Source organism: Vulpes vulpes, chromosome 5, assembly GCF_048418805.1.
Source record: "Vulpes vulpes isolate BD-2025 chromosome 5, VulVul3, whole genome shotgun sequence".
Taxonomy (NCBI): domain Eukaryota; kingdom Metazoa; phylum Chordata; class Mammalia; order Carnivora; family Canidae; genus Vulpes; species Vulpes vulpes.
Window position 1 is genome coordinate 44,772,201 of NC_132784.1, and position 20,793 is coordinate 44,792,993.

At 41.2% G+C, this 20,793-nt stretch overlaps 1 protein-coding gene across 3 annotated transcripts in view; it reads left to right on the top strand.

The window, feature by feature from the left end:
• The window catches only part of ZCCHC2 (zinc finger CCHC-type containing 2), a 56,223-nt gene that overhangs the window by 18,709 nt on the left and 16,721 nt on the right, over positions 1-20,793 (top strand). For 2 of the 3 annotated variants that reach the window (XM_072758044.1, XM_072758045.1), the window contains 3 exons: positions 6,009-6,121; positions 17,374-17,468; positions 19,943-20,026. In XM_072758044.1, coding sequence (XP_072614145.1) covers positions 6,009-6,121; positions 17,374-17,468; positions 19,943-20,026 — 292 coding nt within the window. Of the gene's footprint in view, positions 1-1,742; positions 1,815-6,008; positions 6,122-17,373; positions 17,469-19,942; positions 20,027-20,793 lie in introns of all 3 variants that reach the window. The other variant, XM_072758043.1, reaches the window with a different exon arrangement.

The following is a 20,793-nucleotide window of genomic DNA, read 5'->3' on the forward strand; positions in this document are numbered from 1 at the left end:
CGTGGATTCCTTGTCCACACTTCCTTCTTCCTCCCTGTTGGGCATTCACTGTCCAACCCTTCCTCCTGAGATTGGACCGAGCACCTTGAAGCCAAATGGGCCAATCCCACATTTCTGTGCTCCCTGACTTTAGTTCCTCCCCAAAGGTATTGCTTGCCAGACTTCTCCTGAAGTGCTTTCTCACCAGCCAGCAGAATGTGTGGCTGTTCACTGCAGGCATCCCACGGGCACAGATTTCACAAAGTCTTCTGTTTGGGTTACGTGTTTTTCCTCTCCAGGAAGTTATTAGCCTGTGGAGAGTGAGAATCTTCATCCTCTGTCATCCCACCACATTTGACTTGCTTATTAGTATGTTTACTGAGTGATTTTCAGAACTCTGGCTTCTGCTCTATGGGAGAAATAGCCTCAGTTTGCACATTTCAGGTCCTTATCTCCACATCCTTCACTTACCGTTTTTATAACACATGGCACAGGCCACTGTGCTCTCTTCTTTCCATTTACACTGGTTCTCCTTCTGTTGCTGGAGTTCTTAGCTTGTTCCTTCCTCAGAGCCTTTGTCATCCCCAGCTCTGGAACAATCTTCCCCAGACCATTGGCACAGCTCACATCCCTTCAGCTCCCCAGCTGATTCGAATGTTCCCACCTGTGAGGTCTTCCTCCGCACCCTTCCATGGTGCTGTCCTGATCCTGCACCAGGCCCTATTCACTCGCTCTGGAGCCCTGATCCCTGAAGGGATCTCTTAACCATTCATTTGTCGTAATCTGTCTCATGCCCTAGACCCTGACCTCAGCCAGAAGAGAGACTTCCGCTGTCTTGTCCACTCCTATGTCCCTTTGACTGAGAACAGTGTCTGACACAAGTAGCTGCTCATCAAACATTCACATAACTAAAAATCATATAAAAGATATGCCAGTTAATAAGGGTATTTGCTCTGAGGGTTGGTAGATAAAATTTCATATCTGTGTTTAAATATCTGATTAATAATGGTATGATTAGTCGATAAGACTTAGGTATTTGCAGAGTTCATATTTTACCTGGCTCGAATAATTGTAAAGTAGCCATCATGAGTGGACTGAGATCAAGTCCACTGAATTAAAAGTATCCAAGAAGCAAAGGGGCATAAGAGATTCCAGTCTGGCTCTTCTGCTTACTTAGGGTCAGATCTATGTAAGTTAAACGCTGAGCATTTTAGTTTCTCCATCTGAAAATGGAAGGAGTCATACCTGCCCCATCTACCTTAATAGGATTTTAAAGAATTGAGATAAAGATGAAATCTCTTCATAAGCTATAAATCCCATAAAAATACAATAGAGGACTATCAAAAGGGGGCAGTAAACTCTAGTTATTTCTCTGAAGCATTTATATTTAATAAGTTCCAGGAGATAGAATTTTTATCTTTCTTGGTATATAGATCTATACTGTCAAAGTGTCATTTTAGAGTTCTGCAACTTTTCCCTTTTGAAAAATTACTAAACTATAGTCACGTTTTAAAAGACAACTTTAAAAAAAAAAACATGCGATTTGAAAGGAATTCTTAAAAAGTTTTTTCAGTAGAGTCTGTCAATGTGCCGTTAATTTTAACAATTTGAGGAAATTACTACGATGCCAGATTAACTTTATATTTTCAATTGTTAATCTTAATAAAATTTAAGTTAAGGCCCTTTGTTTTACACATGGCTTTTTTTCAGCCGGTTCCCGCCTAAGAAATAACCATATAATATGTGTGTTTTTTTTAAATCAGGTAAATTGGTCTGATCTTTCAGTCACAACAGTAACAAAAACCCACCAAGAACTACAGGAATTTCTACTGAAGGTAAAAGTATAGATTTTGTTGTTAAAATGATTTTTTACGTAATATATAGAATCTAAAACCTCAATATCAAATAGACACCAGGAAGATTTAACCACATATATAAAGGTTGCCTTAGAACTCTCCATGAACGTTACCTGTAGAAAATGTCATGTTATTCTAAACCTAAGTTTTCTTATGTTACCAATATAAGGAAATGAATGAAGGGTTTTCCACATTAAAAAAAAAAAAAAAATGGAACCTGATTCCTAGTTCCTTGCCGAGGTATATTTAGTGGTGGCTGCTTGGAAGGGTACTTCCTGTGAGAGAGTGCGTCTGCAAAGTAAGAGGCCTGTTAGCATTTGTTGTGGTTCTTAGATCTCACAGCTCTTCGGTTCCCTCTGTGGACTCCCTGAAATCCATGTCCCTTGGTTCCTTCTTTGAGTTCCAGCTTCCCCCACCCTCTCCCTGGTGATAGATGCTCCTGAGTATTGAGAGCACGGGATGATGGAAACATCTTATGCAGACTTGCGGAGGTAAAAGGTATCTTAGATCATTGTGTTCAAACTCTTGCCTGTTTCTTTTACACTAATTTTATTTGAAGCGCGTATGCATACAGCTAAATGTTAAAAGGAGGAAATGGGTTTGAATGGTTAACCAGTACATTAGTATTTCTCAATAAGGAAATATATTTTAAATTTATTGCGCTTAAGGAGACAGGAAGTCCAGAAACAGGAAACACTCCCAGCTCCATCACTAACTTTTGAGTGAAGGTCTATGTAGTTACTGAACCTGTAACATCTGCAATGTTCAGGACCGCTCTGGTTTCTAAGTTGTCTTTTTGTCGCCATAAGTTTATTCTTTCAGATCACATGGGTCTCCGTTCTGAAAGCTACAACACATTCTTTGTCACCAGCTTGCAGAGCTTTGAGTAGCATGGTGGGTGTTGGCTCTGAGGAGGATGTAGTTTGATGTGCTGTTGCAGCGTTAGTTCTGCTAACAGGGTTAACTAATACCCAGGGACAATTTGCATGTTTTCCTGCAGCTTATTAAAAACCAGGCCCTCTGGGTGGAAGGCTGTGAACTCCTGCTGCTGCTTCAGGATAGTGACCTAACTGCATGTATGGGGGGGTGGTCATTAGTCGACAGTTGCCTAAAGTCACATGTGTGTGACCTGTCAGCTGTAGGCAGCCCGGTGAGGAAGGAGAGAGTGCTGGAAGGAGCGGGGGTGTGAGGGCTGCCCTCCAGAGAAGAGGTCATCAGCTCCCCAAAGGAGAAACTAGCTCCTGGCTCACTGTCTGCCTGTTGAAGAAATTAGGAAGGGCTGGCCCGTCCTGTACCACCGCCGCACCTGCGCTTGTAAAATATCTTCTATTTATGTCTGACTTCTCTGTTTCAGTAGGATAAACTTAACCAAAGCTTAAGGACAAGTCATCCTGGGCAGGTGTCATTTGGGTTGGAGAGCAGTGCACTTCGTTTCTTTTTCTTGTGTTGCCCTTTCCATGACAGAGTTCTAATGCTGGAAGCTAGGTTGCAGGGAGGTGGAGCTGGGGCTGAAGGATCCTGTGGTGTGGGGTCAGCACGGTGGGCTCCAGTGCTGTCCACGCGTCGGTGTGGGGGTGCTGCCACCAACCTGTCCCGTTTGGGGCAAGAGGCTTCAGCAGGAGCGCATGTGACTGAGCACCAGCCTCGGGCCTGGCACCAGCAGAGTCTCTCCTGTTGGGGTTCCCTTAGCTTCAGCTGGCTCTGTGTCTTGACAGCTTTTTTTTCAATCGTACAATTTTTTCTGAAAGCTTAAGTGCTTAAAAAAAAAAAAAAAAAAGAGCCCCCTACAGCTAATTCGCTCTTCAGAATTATGGTAGTTAATGATCCGCCTCATAAGTCAACTTTTGAATATAGAATTTTTCTAAAGTGGGACAGATGCCTTCTCAAGTTATATGAAATAATTGTCAACATTGTATACTTCCAGAAACTAATCGCCTATTATAAAACATCCTTTCAGGTTTACCGAAATACTTTTTCTCCTTTTTTCCTTTCTTTTAAAATCATCTACAAAAGTTAAGAGCAAAAGTGTCCTTTTGACAACCTGTACATACTAACAACCTTTAACTTTTGTAGATGCTGTTTAACTGCACTTACTGTTTGCTATAATGTGGAAGAGTGAGTTTGAGGTCAGTGCTTTCAAATCCTTATTCCCCCCGTGTATGTGGCAGCCTCTGACCCTGCATCCAGGCCCCCTTCCTCTGCTGCTTAGAATGTGCATCTGACACCTGTCTGTTCCTCATTGCCAGACTGGAAGCTCCATGGAGGCAGGGTTCTTGTTTCTTATTTCACTGCTGTATCCACGGTGCCTAAAATAGTACCAAGGACAGGGTTGGGGTCTGAGTATTTGTTGATTGAATGAGTGATGAATGAGAAGAGTTACAAAAAACGAAATTGTAATGATGGCTCTCCATCAGGCCTCAGAGTTTTTAAAGAGAAGCTATGGGAGCAAGGAGAAATGCCTTCCAGCACTCTGCGCTGGTTGGTGCAGGGCTGAGTGGAGCCCGGAGGTGGGGGGCTGGGTCCTAGACTGAAGACTGAGAGGTGAGGATATTCAGAAGTGACTAGAATAGAAGAGACATGATTTAAAGCTATATTTTTAGCAAATATGCCTTCCCCTAGGACTGGAAATAGTCCTTGGAAATTGAAGATAAAAATCACTTGAAAATAAAGCATTTTGCAAGTACCGATGACTATACATCTGCATCTGCACTCTGCCCCGTCATGTGAACGGTCACTGACTCGAAGGTTAAAATGTATGTACTCTCGCCTTCGATGCTTAGAAGAGCCATCCGTGATTCCATAGTGGAAGCGGACTTCTCTACTGAAGCTGGTTTTCTTTGGCTTTGTGCAGTTATTCAGGAAGTACCATGTGTAAAATGGGTGTATATATACTGTGGGTAATATGAATAGGCCTTAGTGTCCTTAATCTGTATTAAAATAACATGAAAATGTAAATATTGAAACAGTCATTTCTTTGGGAAATGTGTAGATTCAGAAGTTGTTTCTTCCCAGTGTAGTGGTCAGAGGACTTGCTTTCCACAGCGGGTATGCAGAATGCCAGCAGAGCCTTCAGCCTCACCAGGTTATGAAAGAACCAAAAAGAACTTCATTCTGACAAAACATCTTGATTCCACAGTCTAGCTGCCTGAATTAATACTACTTTTTGCTGTCTTTGTTAAATATTCCATTTCTGAATCGTTGACCCAAAATGCATATTTGTTGAAAGAATACTTGCTTTGGATTCTCCAGTTAAAGATCAGTACATAAACTGATGATTTGTGTAGATGGTTATGTTCCAGCAGCTCCTTAGAGATCACGTTAACAGTTGTACTCTTAATTTTAGTGAAAGTGCTAATAATTCAGTTCATTGCAAAGCCTAATTATCAGAAGTCAAATTTAAAACTTTGAATTCTTGAAAGACTTGGAAAGTTAATTTTACAAATGACTGATTTATTAGGAATTTTAAAAAGTAAGCTAGTTAATAAAATGGCTTAAAGTTTTGTTTTTTAAATAAAACTCTTCTTGGCCAAGTGACAATTTTTTTGTGGTTTCTGGTACATCACTTTAAGGGCACTTCCTTTATAGGTTGAGAGAAAGGTTGCTCACCCTTCAATTAGTGCTTTTTATGTAAGCAAGATTGAGGGTTTTTGCCCCATCTTTCACACCCAGTTCTTTATTTGGTACATAGCACTGGTAGTCTGACATTGCCTGAGATTCAGATGTGAAATGAGGCACAAAGGTGATAACTGTAAAGGCAGGGATAACACCTCTCAGAATACTATTTGAGGATTCAAATAATTGTAGCTATGCTATGCAAAATGTTGTTCCATTTAACTAAAGCACTTCAGTGTGGACGTCATTTTCGTGTGGCCTGTGGCACTTGGAATGTGAGGGATCTGCAGGCACGTCCCAGAAGCATGCTGAATGCTGCTGGGGTTCTTCTGCATCATCGCAGAGCCCTGAGGTGTGCCCAGAAGGCAGAAGACTGTTTCCTAGTAGAAAAAGCTCTGTTGCTTCAGTATGGGGTCTGGCGTCATGAAGATTTAGAGAAGGAACTGCTTTGGGACCGTGACCGAGCAAGAGACATTTATCTTCCTTTTATGCCTCTGGTTTGTAACATTCTTAGCAGCAAGTAAGAAACTTAACATTGGCCTTGCTGTTTTTCTTTTCTAGCTCCCAAAGGAAGTGTCTTCAGAGACTTTTGACAAGACCATCTTAAGAGCCCTGAATCAGGGTTCATTGAAAAGGGAGGAACGGCGACATCCTGACCTAGAGCCCATCCTAAGGTAATGATTTACTGACACTGTCACAACGATGACACAGACAAGATCATGGGCGGCGGAGGACTTAGAATGGAGGTTTTTTCCCTGTGGAGTACTTTTTAAGATGGGCTTCTTATCCATATGTTATTTGGGTCTGGGCTCACACTAGGAAACATCAAACAAATTACTTTTATCACCAGACGCTTTGGCTCTCTGATTTAAAAAAAAAATGCTTTTAAAATATGCAGGCAGTGAACCTCCTGTTTTCTCCATAAGATATTTACTGAAAGAGTTCCTTGTCCAAGAGCTCAACTTTAGAGATGTTTTCTGTTTTAAGTTGTCAGGTAAGTAAGAAGATTAGGCTAATGGGTTGGAGAGTAAAAGAAGATTAACACTCCCTGAACACCTGCTCTTCTGGACAGCGGTAAAGTTACAGTGGTGGCGAGCTGGGCAGGGCGGAGGGGGGTCAGCTCCCAGAGCATCCTGTGCGCCTGTGGAGGGAAGAAGAGGTGAAGACACAGGCAGATGGAGTCATGGCAGCACCAGCTCTCTGTGTGGGCAGGATGGGTGTGGACATGGGTAAATATGCTTGTTTCATGATGGGAAGGTGAGGGATCTCTTGCCTAACGGCTTACGTTTTTTCCCTAAAGTAAGAGTTTGCTGTAGAATGGCTATGCTGAGGATGGGGGATCAAATGTTTGGGAGCAGAAGGAACTTAGAGTGGTCGCGTGGGGATGTGGAGAACAGCCTGATCAAGGAAACCTCTTAGGTCGGCCAGGGCGTGGAGTCCATTTGCCATCAGAGATCAGTAAATTATAGTGGTGTTGGTCTGTCCTGCTGTGTGGATTTTTAACAAAATCCTTCCCTCATTTCAGGCTCAGGTGTTGGGAAAGCAGATGGGTTGGATAAAGACTTTCTTGGGTGTGATGAAAGGACAGTGGGGCAGAGGAATTTAGGGAAGAGTGTGCAGGGTTTAAGAACAGATGAATGCCCAGAGTGAACATAGGTGAGTCAGATAGGAGGGTGAGCTCCGGTTGAAAAATGGGTGTCCTGGAAGTAGGCAAGTAATTAAGCAGGTTAGAACGTGAAATGTCTGGGTTAGGGAATCCTGAGGTGAAAATGTTCCTTGGGGTCGTCAGAGGTGTGGGGCATGGTTTCGGTAACTTAGATTGCTGCACTCACCCCTCTGTGAGGGGCTTCCCGTCAGGAGAGAGAAATTAAGGCATTAATGGCCAAGCAAACAAATGCTGTTTGACTGAAAACTTGGAGTTACTAGTAAGTCAACCAAGTAAAAGCAGTGTTGGGACCCAGGTAGCTTGAGTCCGGGGTTGCGGAGGACTCCCTGCCTGTCAGGCCCCGTCTAGGAGGGAGCCCTGCGGAGGGAGTGGGTAGAGGTGGGGGTCCTTCAGAGCCCTGGCCATCCCCCTCCAGCGGGGCACCCAGCGAGGGGCGGGGTGGGGCTGGGAGCAAGGGGTGTGTGTTTGCTCCTCGCTGGAGGGAAGCAGAAGTCTGGGAAGGAGAGTGTGTGTGCTGGATGACAAGGGCCCAGGAAGAGCAGAGGCAGAGGAAGTCCCTGGGGAAGAGGCAGCCACACAGGGCCTGAGCCTTGGCTGCTCACCTGCGTGGAGCCCAGGCGTGCTGGCGCTGTGGTAGCCAGGAGCGGACTCAGCCAGAGGGTGGGGGTGCTGAACGGCAGCTTCTGGGGGTCCCCAGCCTCACAGCCCCCACCTCCACCGGCTGGCAGGACTTCATTCCAAGGAAGGAGGTGCACATCTGTTCATTGAAGAGCCTGGGTGTGGGGGGGCCTCTCAGATGGCCCAGCGGGCGGGTTCAGAGAGAACGGGGAGCAATGGGGGAGTGGTCGCGGGGCATCTCAGGGATGGGACCGGGGAGGTCACGTGATGGTGGTGAGGGAGAATTGGGTAAATTCCTGAGTCCCCTGTGCTATTCAAAAGTCAGTGAGCCAATGGGGCACCTGGGTGGCTCAGCAGTTGAGCGTCTGCCTTTGGCTCTGGGTGATCCCAGGTCTGGGGATCAAGTCCCACATCAGGCTTCCTGTGAGGAGCCTGCTGTTCCCTCTGTCTCTGTCTCTATGTGTCTCTCATGAATAAAGAAAATCTTTAAAATAAATAAATAAAAATAAACTATTTGCTAATTTGATAGAATGATTATTGCATTGGCTTAATCTTCATTTCCTTTATTAGGGAAATTCAGTATCTTTCTGTAAATTTAGCCATTTGTATTCTGTAAGATCATCTGTCCTTTACCAGTTTCTTTGTGGGGTTTGGTGTTTTTAGATTTTTAACAACTCACCTTTAGTGATACAGGATTTCCAAGTGATGATCTTTTAGATGAAGTTTAAAATATTATGTTAAATCTGTCAGTCTTTGTTTCTGTGTTTCTCTTCACGCATACAAAGTCATTCCCAGATTGTTTGTTAAATGTTAGGGACATCTCTGTAGCCATATGGGGAAAAAGTTAGGCTGGAACCATATGTCATTCCTTACATCAAAATTAACTCTAGATTGCTCAGAGATTTAAATGCAAGAAAGAAAATATGAAATTTATGTGTATGAAACATTTTTCGAAGTATCATGCAATACCTAGACACCATTAAAAATGGAAATTCAGATACTCAGAAATCAAATTTCTGCATGATATAAGGAAAATATAAACAAAGTAAAGACTAACCACAGGTTCAGGAAAAATACTTGCAATAATTTCTTTCTCATTAAAAAAAAAACCTCCTGGGCAACTCAGGTGGCTCAGCGGTTTAGCATCGCTTTCAATTTAGGGCGTGATCCTGGAAACCCAGGATCGAGTCCCGTGTTGGGCTTCCTGCATGGAGCCTGCTTCTCCCTCTGCCTGTGTCTCTGCGCCTCTCTCTCTCTCTGTCTCTGTCTCTCATGAATAAATAAATAAAATCTTAAAAAAAAAAACCCTCCTAAAAATCGATAAGATAATGAAAACGAAGAGTCCAAAGCAGTGAGAAAAATGGGAACATACATGAACAAACAGGAAAGAGAAACTGGAATTTTAGGTGTCATTTGAACATATGAAAAGCTGCTCCTAATCAGAAATATAAATTAAAAACTTGAGTTGTATTTTTTTAGGTGGCCACTACATTTTTAAAATTTTTAATTAAAGAATTTTTTTAATTTATAGTTTTAAAGGTTCTTTTTTTGGTGGGAAGGGCAGAGGGAGAGTGAGAAAGAGAATCTTAAACAGGCCCTATGCCCTTTGTGGAGGATGCAGGGCTCAGTCTCACAACCCTAAGATCATGACCCAAATCAAAATCAGGAGTCTCATGCTTACCCAGCTGAGCCACCCAGGTGCCCCTAAATTTAGTTTTATTTGAAGTATAGTTGACATACAATATTGGATATAGGATTGCATTGAATCTGTAGGTTGTTTTCTACATTGGACATTTTAACAATATTCTTCTAATCCATGAGAAAGATGTCTTCCCATTTATTTGTGTTGTCTCAATATCTCCTAATTCTCAGAGTACAGGTTTTTTGTTTGTTTGTTACTAGGTATGTAACCTAGTGATCTGACAATTATGTATAATACAGTACACTCACCACAACATGTGTAGTTACCATCTGTCACCATACAAAGTTATTATGAAAAATTTTTAAAGGTTTTATTTATTTGACAAGTGAGAGAGAGCACAAGCAGGGAAAATGGGAGAGGGAGAGGAAGAAGCAGGCTCCCCACTGAGCAGGGAGCCCAACGTGGGACTCCATCCCAGGACCCCCGGGATCATGACCTGAGCTGAAGGCAGATACTTAACCAACTGAGCCAACCAAGTGCCTCAAGTTACTACAATATTATTAACTATAGTCCCTGTGATGTGCGTTTCATCCTATGACTCATTTATAACTGGAAGCATTTGTACCTCTTAATCCCCTTCACCTATTTCACCCATCCCATCCCTCTCAGCTACAAGTTTTCAGTATTTGAGCCTGTTTCTGCTGGTTTGTTCATTTGTTTTTTAGATTCCACATGTAAGTGAAATGATATTTGTCATTCTCTTTCTGGCCTATTTCACTTAATATAATACTCTCTAGGTCCATCTGTGTTGTCCCAAATAGCAAGTTTTCTTTTTTTTTTTTTTTTATGACTGAGTAATATTCCATTTTACCATCTTTATCCATTCGTCTATTGATGGACACTTAGGTTGCTTCCATATCTTGGCTACTGTGAATAATGCTGCAGTAAACACAGGGGTGCATATATTTCTTCAAGTTGGTGTTTCATTTTCTTTGGGTAAATATTCAGAGGTGGTATTCCTAGATTGTATGATATTTGTATTTTTAATATTTTGAGGCACCTCCATACTCTTTTCCATAGTGGCTGCACCAATTTGCATTCTCTGCAATGATACGTGAGGATTCCCTCTTCTCCACAGCCTCACTAACACTTGTTATTGCTTGTCTTTTTGATACTAGCTATTGTGACTGGCATAGGGTGATAGCGTTGTGTTTTGATTTGCATTTCCCTTATGACTAGTGATGTTGAGTATCTTTTCATGTGCCTGTTGGCCATCCATACGTCTTCTTTGGAATATGTTCAGGTCCTCTGCATTTTTTTAATGAGATAATTTGGTTTCTTTGGTGTTGAGTTGTACAAGTTCTTCTGGTTATTAACCCCTTATTGAATATATCATTTGCAAATATTTTCACTCATTCAGTAGGTTGCCTTTTTGTTTTGTTGATGATTTCCTTTGCTGTGTAAAAGCTTTTTTATTATGATACAGTCCCAATAGTTTATTTTTGCTTTTGTTTCCCTTGCCTGAGGAGACTTAATCCAGAAAAATATTGCCCATGGCCAGTGTCCCAAAAATTTATCGCCTATGTTTTCTTTTAGGAGTTTTATGGTTTCCTGTCTCACAATTTAGGTCTTTAATCCATTTTGAGTTTATTTTTGTGCATGGTAAGAAAGTGGTGCAGTTTCATTCTTTTGCATAGAGCTGTGAAGTTTTCCCAGCATCATTTATTGAAGAGATTATCTTTTTTCTGTTGCATGCCCCTGCCCCTGGCATAGATTAATTGACCACATAAGTGTGAGTTCATTTCTGGGCCCTCTGTTTTTTTCCATTGATCTATGCATCTGTGTTTGTGCCAGTACCATATGTGTTTGATAGCTGTAGCTTTGTAATATAGTTTGAAATCTGGGATTGTGATACCTCTAGCTTTGTTCCTCTTTCTCAAGTTTCCTTTGGGTGTTTGGGGTTTTTGTGGTTCCATATACATTTTAGTATTACTTGTTTTAGCTCTTTGGAAAAAAACTGTTGGATATAGGATTGCATTGAATCTATAGGTTGCTTTGGGTAGTATGGACATTTTAACAACATTCTTCTAATCCATGAGAATGAGATGTCTTCCCATTTGTGTTGTCTCAATGTCTCTTAGTTTTCAGAGTACAGGTTTTTTGTTTGTTTTAATCTCCCTTGACTGTCTATTTAACTTGTTGGATATGCAAAGATCAAAAAGTTTGGCAGGTACAATAAATTGGTAAAGTTTCTATGGAAAGCTATTTGGCAACATCAGAACTTAAGTGCAGATAACCTTTGAATAGTTCCACTTTTGGTAATTTACCATCCAGGTACATTCCCACTGTATGCAAAGATGAGTGTTTAAGGATGTTTACTGTTGTAACTTGGTTTAACTCAATGGGACAAGTATTTTAATGTCATCGGACATTCGTTCACTGGAATACTATGTAGCCTTACTGAAAAGAACGATAGAGAGCAAAAAGGTACATGAAGTAGTGCTGGGGGAGCGCAAGGTGAGAACAGTTAATAGAATGTCACCATTTTAAAGGATATGTACATGTTTGCCTGCAAAGAATATCTCTGAAAAACACAGCAGTAAGGAGACTTATGTCTAAGGAAGAAAGGGGGCTCGGGGAAGGAATAAGACTGGCTGTTCACTTCCTAACTTCTGAGTTTGGGCCGTATATATTCTTCACTTACTTAAAGCTGGTTGAAGCTATCCCTCTTCTGAAACACGATCAGTTTACTTTTTGTGTGCAGATCGTTTCTGTTATTTCTATTGTTCTTTAATCATTTTGAATTTATTTTGTTTTACCAACTGAGGCCAGGACCTAAATCTGTTTTTCTTTCCAATGAATTGATTCTTTCCTGTATTATTATTGTCTTCCTACATTCCTAGGTATATATCGTATTCCTGGATTTCTCCTCTCAACAATCTCATTCTTGTTGCAGGATCACTTTTTATTTATTAGAACTTTACTAGTAGCTGACAGATGTGGTTTTTCTCCTCCTGGTACTCTTTCTAAATACTCCTCTGTGTTCTCAGATATTTATTATTCAGCTTAGGTATTTTAAAATGATGCATATGTGTTCTAGGAGATGTGCTACACCATGGTTCAAGTCTTAGTTATATCAGTGCTAGGGTTCTTTGTAGCACTGTCATTTTTAAAGAGTCACTATCAGTTCCCGTCCTCTTTTCCCGTGCCCTTCGTGAACATGTCCTAAGGCTGCTCAGTGGAATAGGGCAAGGCAGGCAGCAGCTATGGTTTTTGAGGACATGGACTACAAAAGGGACCTAAGTGGAGGGAGGAGTCATCCAGTCATGGAGATGGTGCTGGGAGGCCTGGCACAGTGTTTGAGAGGATGTACACATGAGAGAGGGCAGGCAGGGCATTTGAACTCAGCTGGTACTGGGAGGCTACCTGCCTAGGAGGTGGAAGGGGGCAAGAGTGGGAATAGATTGCTATTCTATTGTATAGAATAAGTAGGGGGTTGACCTAATTAGTAAATATATTAAGAATAGTGAGGACCAAGTTTCTCTCTATTGGAGAAGAGAGTTACAGTATAGGAAGGAAGAAGACCAAAATGAACCATGGAGTAGATGTCTGATTGGAATTGAAGATAGTGATGTGAACCCATGGTTTTTGGTATATATAGAAAATTACAGAAATAAATATGGTTGTGTGTGTACACACTTGTTCCCTCACTCTGTTCATTGAGGGAGTTTGGAAGCAGCCGTAGCCAGGAGCCGTGGGAATGCCTGGTGTTCAGAGCTTGAATTGTAACACCATTCTCCACTAAACAGAACTAGGGCTCCTTGGAGGAAAAGTCGATTGTAGGCCTGGAGCAGGAAAAGGACAAGATGAGCCTCTTGTGCCAGAAAGTAAGGAAGTGCTCAAAGAATGAGGTGGCTTGGTCAAAAAGCTACAGAAACTGACTTTGAAGGGGCTCCTAGTGGTCGTCAAATCTGGAGCATATCCAACATCAAAATAAATAAAACAGTAACATTGAATAAAATAGGAAACCATGAGTCCATGTGGAAATAAATAATGAATGAATACACTGAATGAGGATATTTTACAGTATCAAAGTCCTTTTCCACAAAACAATGCTTATTATTCATAAAAGAAGGAAGAGTAGCTATAGAGTGGTGAAGCCTAGCAGATACCACTTTAATCCAGTAACGTGAACTTGATGAGAGATGAGGGGATCAGTCAGAATTACTACACAATAGGCTATAGCAAAGAAACAAAGTCTCAGTCCTATCATATTCCTGCTATGAATCTAATCATGAAGAAACATCAGACAAACCCAAGTTGTGACCATTCCACAATACATAGGGATCGTCGTCTTAAAACATGAGAGCCAAGGGAGGGCTGAGGATTTCTCATGGTGGCCGGATGCAACATAGGATCTGAACTGGGTCTTTGTAGTAAAAAGGACACTTTGGGGTCAGTTGGAAAAACTTAAATGAGGTCTGAGGATTAAGGTTTTCTTTTTCTTTTTTTTTTTTTCTTTAAGATTTTATTTACTCCTGAGAATGAGAGAGACAGAGAGGCAGAGACACAGGCAGAGGGAGAAGCAGGCTCCCTACAGGGAGCCTGATGTGCGACTCATCCCAGGACCCTGCCTTTAGATTTTAATCCCCAACCATAGGTGATGTGTTCAGACCTGGAAATTTAGAGCAGCTCCTTGCTCAGTTGTCCTTCCATCTTTTTATTTCCCCCTTGTCTTCCTATCGACTATTTCTTTCCACATTTGTGTACACCCTGAACCAAAAGCAGACACTCAACCGCTGAGCCACCCAGGTGCCCCTGAGGACTACGTCTTAATATGTCAGTGTTAGTATCCTGTTACTGATTGTAGGAGAATGTCTTTGTAGGAAATACTAAATGTCTTCCAGTTGTTGGGGTGTCAGAGATCAACTGACTATGGTTCAGAAAAAGTATTTTTTACTGTATTTGCAACTTTTCTCTAAGTTTGAGACTTCGAGAAGGAAAAAAATATTTCCATAAGGAGCCACTTTTAGAAATTTGTTTCCTGGCTAAGATGATAAGAAGTATGTGGCTGACTCCTCCTTATTACAGCTGTTAGTCTTCTCCTCAGTATGATCATAGAGGTGTGTGTGTGTGCGTGCGTGTGTTTTGAGATCTTTTTTACTATAAAGGGGTTATTCGAGCTGCTCGTGAGGAATGTAATGGAGGGTATGATGCCAAAAATCCCGAATTGCCCTTTCTCCAAATTTAGTCACTAGAAATAGCCTTCATTAAAAATCTTACAGAACTCTCCAGAAATTTTCTGTGCACATACATACCTTTGAATTTATGTATTTACTGTGCAAATTGAGTTATCCTGTACACTCTTGTTCTGCCACTTACTCTTTTCATTAAATATATTGGACATGGTAACATATTGGTACATGTAAAAAGATTGCTGCCTCCTTATTTGCTTCATAATCTATTTTTACTTGTATCATAACTAGTGGATTTTATGGCCATTTTTATTCTAAATATTTAAAACTACAAACAGTATTACAGTGAATGTCCATGTATGTCTCTTAACATATTTGGAGACATTTATCTGTAAGAGAAATTTGTAGAAATTGTTTGGTCTTAAGTTATGCGTTTTTAAATACGTGATGACTCCAGATTACTTCTAAGGATTCTAAGGAGGTAGCAGCAGAAGTCTTTAATTCGGTTCTCCACCCCTCAGCAGACGGAAGATACTCTCATCTCTGCTTTGTCAGTCTCAGAGAGGGAGACTGTCTCTTATTTGAGTCTGGAGTCAGTCTGTATTTGCACTTTCCTATAAATGGCTTTTTCCGTCCTTCCCACTTTGTATGGGTCTTACTGATTTATAAGAGTTATTTGTTGGAGAAAGGAGCCCTGTTGGTCATTATTTCTTGACCACGTGGACAGTGGAGATTTTTATGTAGTCAGATATATTGACCTTTCCTCTGACGGTTTCAGAGTTTTGTATCCTGCTTGGAAAGATTTTCTTCTTCAAAAATTACATTTTTAAAACAGTTTTTCTTCCCCTAGTATTTCCCTTAAAAATCTTGGATTTGTGTGGCTAGTTTGTGGTCTCAGCACCACTCTCAGGATGTTAGAACACCTCACTCTCAGTTTCTGGATTTTAGATTAGTATGGTTATCATTCATGTCACGTAAAAAATGGAGCAGTTGTAGAGGAAGGGGGGAATTGTAAGTGAGAAATAGGAAATTGAGTTTACAGGAGCAGTGGAGATGGGGTTGGTACAGGACACACTGCCTGAATACAGTTCCAGATGACTGCAAATAAGGAAGATGGAAATAGGGCGATGGAATGTACACTTGGGTGGTTTCTGTCATGTCAAAACATGATCTTGTTTTTCTTATTTAATGTGTTAGTTTATGGCCAGTTTGACTTTTAAATAGATAGGTGGAATTGCCATCATCTTGTGCTTCTGCATTACTGAGCCTTGGTTTCTGAGCGTGTGCTGACTTCAGGCCTCGGGCCTCAGTCTTGGGTGTGGCTTACACATCTAGCTCCTTGTTCCCACAGCAGAGATGCACTTGCTATGTGGAGTGGTAGGTAGCATCTAGGCTGTCTCTTGTGACCCTGGCCTTGAATTCAAGGTGGGTCTGTCTGTCCTTGGACCAGGTTTGTAAATGTAACTGGATAATAGGTTCCACCACTGCCTTTGGATTTTAATCCCCAGCCATAGGTGATGTGTTCAGACCTGGAAATTTAGAGCAGCTGCTTGCTCAGTTGTCCTTCCATCTCTTTATTTCCCCTTGTCTTCCTATTAACTATTTCTTTCCACATTTGTGTACCAAGGAGCAATTTTGCCTAATGCACAAGGTAATTTTGGTCCATAGGGGCATCCCTTCATATGGTATTAGATTTTATAATTAGTATGAATGACTGCTAAAAAACTTGGGGAGAAATTTAGGAATTTTATTTTATTTTTTAAAAAGATTTGATTTATTTGAGAGAGCAAGAGCAGAAGCAGGTGGGGGGGCAGAGGGAAAGGGAGCCCAACCCAGAGCTCGATCCCAGAACTCTGAGATCATGACCTGAGCTGAAGGCAGACACTTAACTGACTGAGCCACCTGGGCATCCCAAAGAAGTTTAAGAATTTTAAATGAGCATTTAAAGTGTTCAGAAGTAATGGAAGGGGATTTGTCTATTAAGCAGGGTTACAGTTTTGTGTGCTGTGAGTGCCATAACCTTGATGAATTGGTAGTATTATTCCCTATGAGGAGAATAAAGCTGAGAGGCTAAGTTTACAATGAGTCAGCTTTTAAGTGGTTGAGCTGGTTTGTAGATCCTTGAGGAAACTTTCCATTAGACTGTACTGTCACTGTGCCCCTTATTGCAGGTCCCTTTGTAGAGAAGACTTCCAGCTGGAATATTTTAATTACATTAATCAAATGTGGGGAGAGCTGATTTTCAAAGATAAGGGCTCAGAAAGATGGTACGACACAGAATGAACCCTTAGTCATGCCTTCAGATGTAGTAATACTTGTGACTAACCAGACCACCACTGCATTCCGCAGTTTCCAGGACCCTGAGCACCCCTACGTCCTGGGCTCTTACATTTAGAGTGTGGGAAGGTGCCTTCATGGGACAGGCAAGTGAGGACAAGTACACCTGTGAAGAAGGGTAAAGGAATTGCAATACTTTGAGCAGAAAGATGGCTATTGGACCATGGGGACAACAGGCTGAAATAATGACATGCGTATCTTTTGCCAGCATTGCAACCATACCACTAGATTATAGATTAGAAAGAAAAAAAAAAAAAGCCTGTTGATTAGATTTTTGTGAAGAGGCTTAACTTTATTCACTTTCTCCTATGAGAAATACATTAGAAGATAATATTATTTTCCTTAGGAAAACCATGTAATTTTTATACCTGAATGAAACTGCCACATATGTTTGCCTTACAGCCTGAGCTGAGACTCCAGTGGATTTGTACCGTGTGAAATTAATGCCTCTCTTTTCTTTCTGTGCAGGCAGCTATTTTCAACTTCATCCCAAGCTTTCCTACAGAGTCAGCGAGTGCACAGCTTCTTTCAGGCCATGCCACCAGACCCCCTGCACAGCCTCAGTAAGTGCCTCTCCTCTTAGAAACCAGCTCTTTTCGTGCTTAGAGTTCTCATTTCACTGTGCTGCCCTGTGTGGATGGGGTGATCGTTTAGTGTGAGTGGAAAAGCCCCCGGTGGCATACAGTTAAGAGACATCTATAGTTCTCAGTGACGGTCACATTACAGTTCTAAGGAGAATACCATGTAAAAGTTGATGTCACCAAACACTCTGATTGCAAGGCAGAGGCCAGCTGTCTCCAACTCATGGACACCCTGGTTCCTCCGGGTCCTTGTCAGCCCTGGTGGCAGGGTCATAGGGGGACCACGCTGCTGAGTGCATGGTGTGGAACCTCTTGGAATCGACCTTCCCCTTCTTGGGCCCCTGCTCCAGTAGTGACCTCCTCACCCTCCCGGGCTGAAAACCCTGGCCTTCCCCTTTCCACACTTCCTCTTGCACTCAGCCGCTTACAGGCCAGGCCACACTGTCTCTCCTTACCCATCCCCACGGTGGTGGTTAAGCCTTTCTTTCATGCACACCCTGCACAAAGCCTCGCTCGCCTCTGATTCTGGTTTCTCCCTTTACTGTAACCTAGGCCAGGATTACTTCAGGGATCAGTTGGGTAATCCCCTCTTCAAAACTTTAATAAAAGTTCAGTTTGAAATTCAAGCTCTGCCAGGAGCCTCCTTGTACCTTCCTGCGAGTCTCAGGCACTGACTACTCTCTAGCTTGGCATCTGCTCAGTTCACCTGCCGTTTCCTGTCCCAGTGCCTTGGCTCGTTGTGCACCTGAACTTTTAAATGTCCTTCCTTTTGGCACAGCTGTTGAAATCACACCTATTTTAAGACCCAACTGAAATACTGCTTCCCGAAGATTTCCCCGATTATTTTCTTCTATTCCTGTAGGGTGGATTCGCCCCTATGTCTCATCCTTTATTATAGTTGGCCTTGTGTTTCGTTTTAGGCACAACTTTTTCAACTGCCCTTTTAAACAAATATTTGGCCAGAAACACAAATGGGTGCTTTTTAGGAGAATGTGCTGACTTCCAGCACAGCCACTCTGGCAAGTGGCTATTTATTTTTTTTAATCTTCGGTTTTCAGCAAAGTCATATTTTTCTTCTACCTAAAGGGGAAAGAAAATGGGTATTTCCTCATTTTTAAGTGGAAGAAAAAGAGATTTAAAAAAGTAAGATGATTGGATATTATAACATGAATTAACTTGGTCACGTTTCTCTAATAGGGTGTGTGTGTGTGTGTGTGTGCATGTACATGCACGCTCCTTAAATATTTTAAACAAGTAGCAATTAGAATTAAGACTTTTGATGACGTTGATGAGACAAGATGAGCAACTCCATGGTTAAATTTATGTCTTAGTGGTAGTAGTAGCTTTTTTTGTTGTTTGTTTGGTTGTTTTTTTTTTTTTTTTTCTTTTTTAAGGAGAATTCTAATCCTACAACTGTATAGATTCAACAATCAGTGCTTTTGCTGGAACGGAGTATAGGCACTTTTGAAGGAGTATCATTAAATAGCATATGTTTAATTCTAAAAAAGCATCGAAACACCAAAGTTAAACTTCAAATTCAGATTTTAACAGGCTGCCCAGGAAAACTAGCCCAAGTGAGTAGTGCATATATAAATAGTAGAAAACTCATCATGAGAGCTTTTACAGTATTTAAACTATGAGTAGTTCTAAAGAAGCTAATAGATTTGAAGATAATCAGATTGTTGTGAAATTAAATGTATTAAAAGTGCATGTTTTGAGATTGGGGAAAATCTGGCCAGGATGTCCACACTGTTTCACCAAAGAACACATTGTTGTCGAAGTTCATTTGCACTTTCTAAAAAAATCGACAGCTCTACCCTTTTTCTCCCTAAGATAGAGAGTGTTAGTCTATATTCTGACAATTGAGAAAACAAATGTTAAACTTCTAAATGATTTCAGCATTAAACTTTGGAATCCCACCAGTCTGGATAGTAACAGAGAAGTCATTCAGGGCTTTCAGGATGTATTTGGTGGGTCAGTGCTGGTCCACAAATTGCTTGTCACTGCTCTGTAATAGAATAGAAACTGATAGTAGACACTGAGAGTGTGTAGCAGTTTGACATTGCCACACATGATCATATTTTATAAAAGTTATAGTTCACAACATACTAGAAATTTGAAAACCTCCCCACACACCGATGTTTGGGAAGCACTAATCCAGTGCTGCTTCTCATTTTGCACATGAGCACGTGGGGGGCTGGCAGAGGCGAGACACCTTGCTCTAGCCTGTAGTTCTTATGGAGAGAGCAGGCTCCATGACTCAGTGTCCCCACTCCCAGTCCTGTGTTTTGTGCTGTCACTTTGGTTTCTTAAAGGGCCTAACTAGTAGAAAAGTTCTCTTTCCCACGTAGTTTTCCACTCTCCTCTTTTTGGGAGAAAAGGAATCCTAATCATTCTGTGTGCTCTGTTTGTTATATTTTTCCTAAAAAGTTAATAATAATGAATGCTTCCTGCAGATAACTTACAATCCTCTCTGAAGACTTCTAAAATATTAGAACACTTAAAAGAAGACAGTTCAGAAGCTTCAAGTCAAGAAGAAGGTAAATGTGTATTCATGGGAACAGGCCATTCTGCCTGATTGGGTCACAGGGAGAGGCCAACAGACTCTTAGGACAGGTGAAGGAGCTGAGGAACAGACATCTGGGAACTCAGAGTGTGAGGGCTGGCATTATAAGTAAATGAGGAAAAATAGATTAGTCAGTAAATGATGTTGGCTGGCTTTCCAGTTGAAAAAAAGACTTTATAATTAGATCTCTACTTAAATCATGCACAGAAATTTCAAGTGAATAACAAAATATATGTAGCATATAAACTTCATGTAATAGTAAATTGTAAAAGCGAATTTTGAAATGTTAATAATCTGGGACAAGAAGGCTTTTTTGACGAAACAGAGCATGCATGACTGTGGAGATCTTTCTAATCTACATTAACTGAACACGAGGCCCAAAAACCAGACAGAAGACATTTACAGGATATTCACAGTTGAAGAAAGACTACATCCAGACAGTAGAAATATTCTTGCGAAAGTTCAATGAGGACATCAGTCTGATTGGAAATATGGACAAAAGATAAAGATAGTTCAGAGAAGAAGTTTGAATGGCTATTAAATAGTGTTTAGCCTCACAAGTAGTCCAAAAAATGCACACTCTAAAAACAGTAAGATGTCATTTCATATTCATCAGATTGGCCAAGCGTTTTCAAGTCTGACATTACCAAGGATATGAAGTAATGGGAACTGTGATCCACTGCAGATGGGAATATAAATTGGTACAACTCATTTGGACAGAAATTTGACACTATGTAGTGA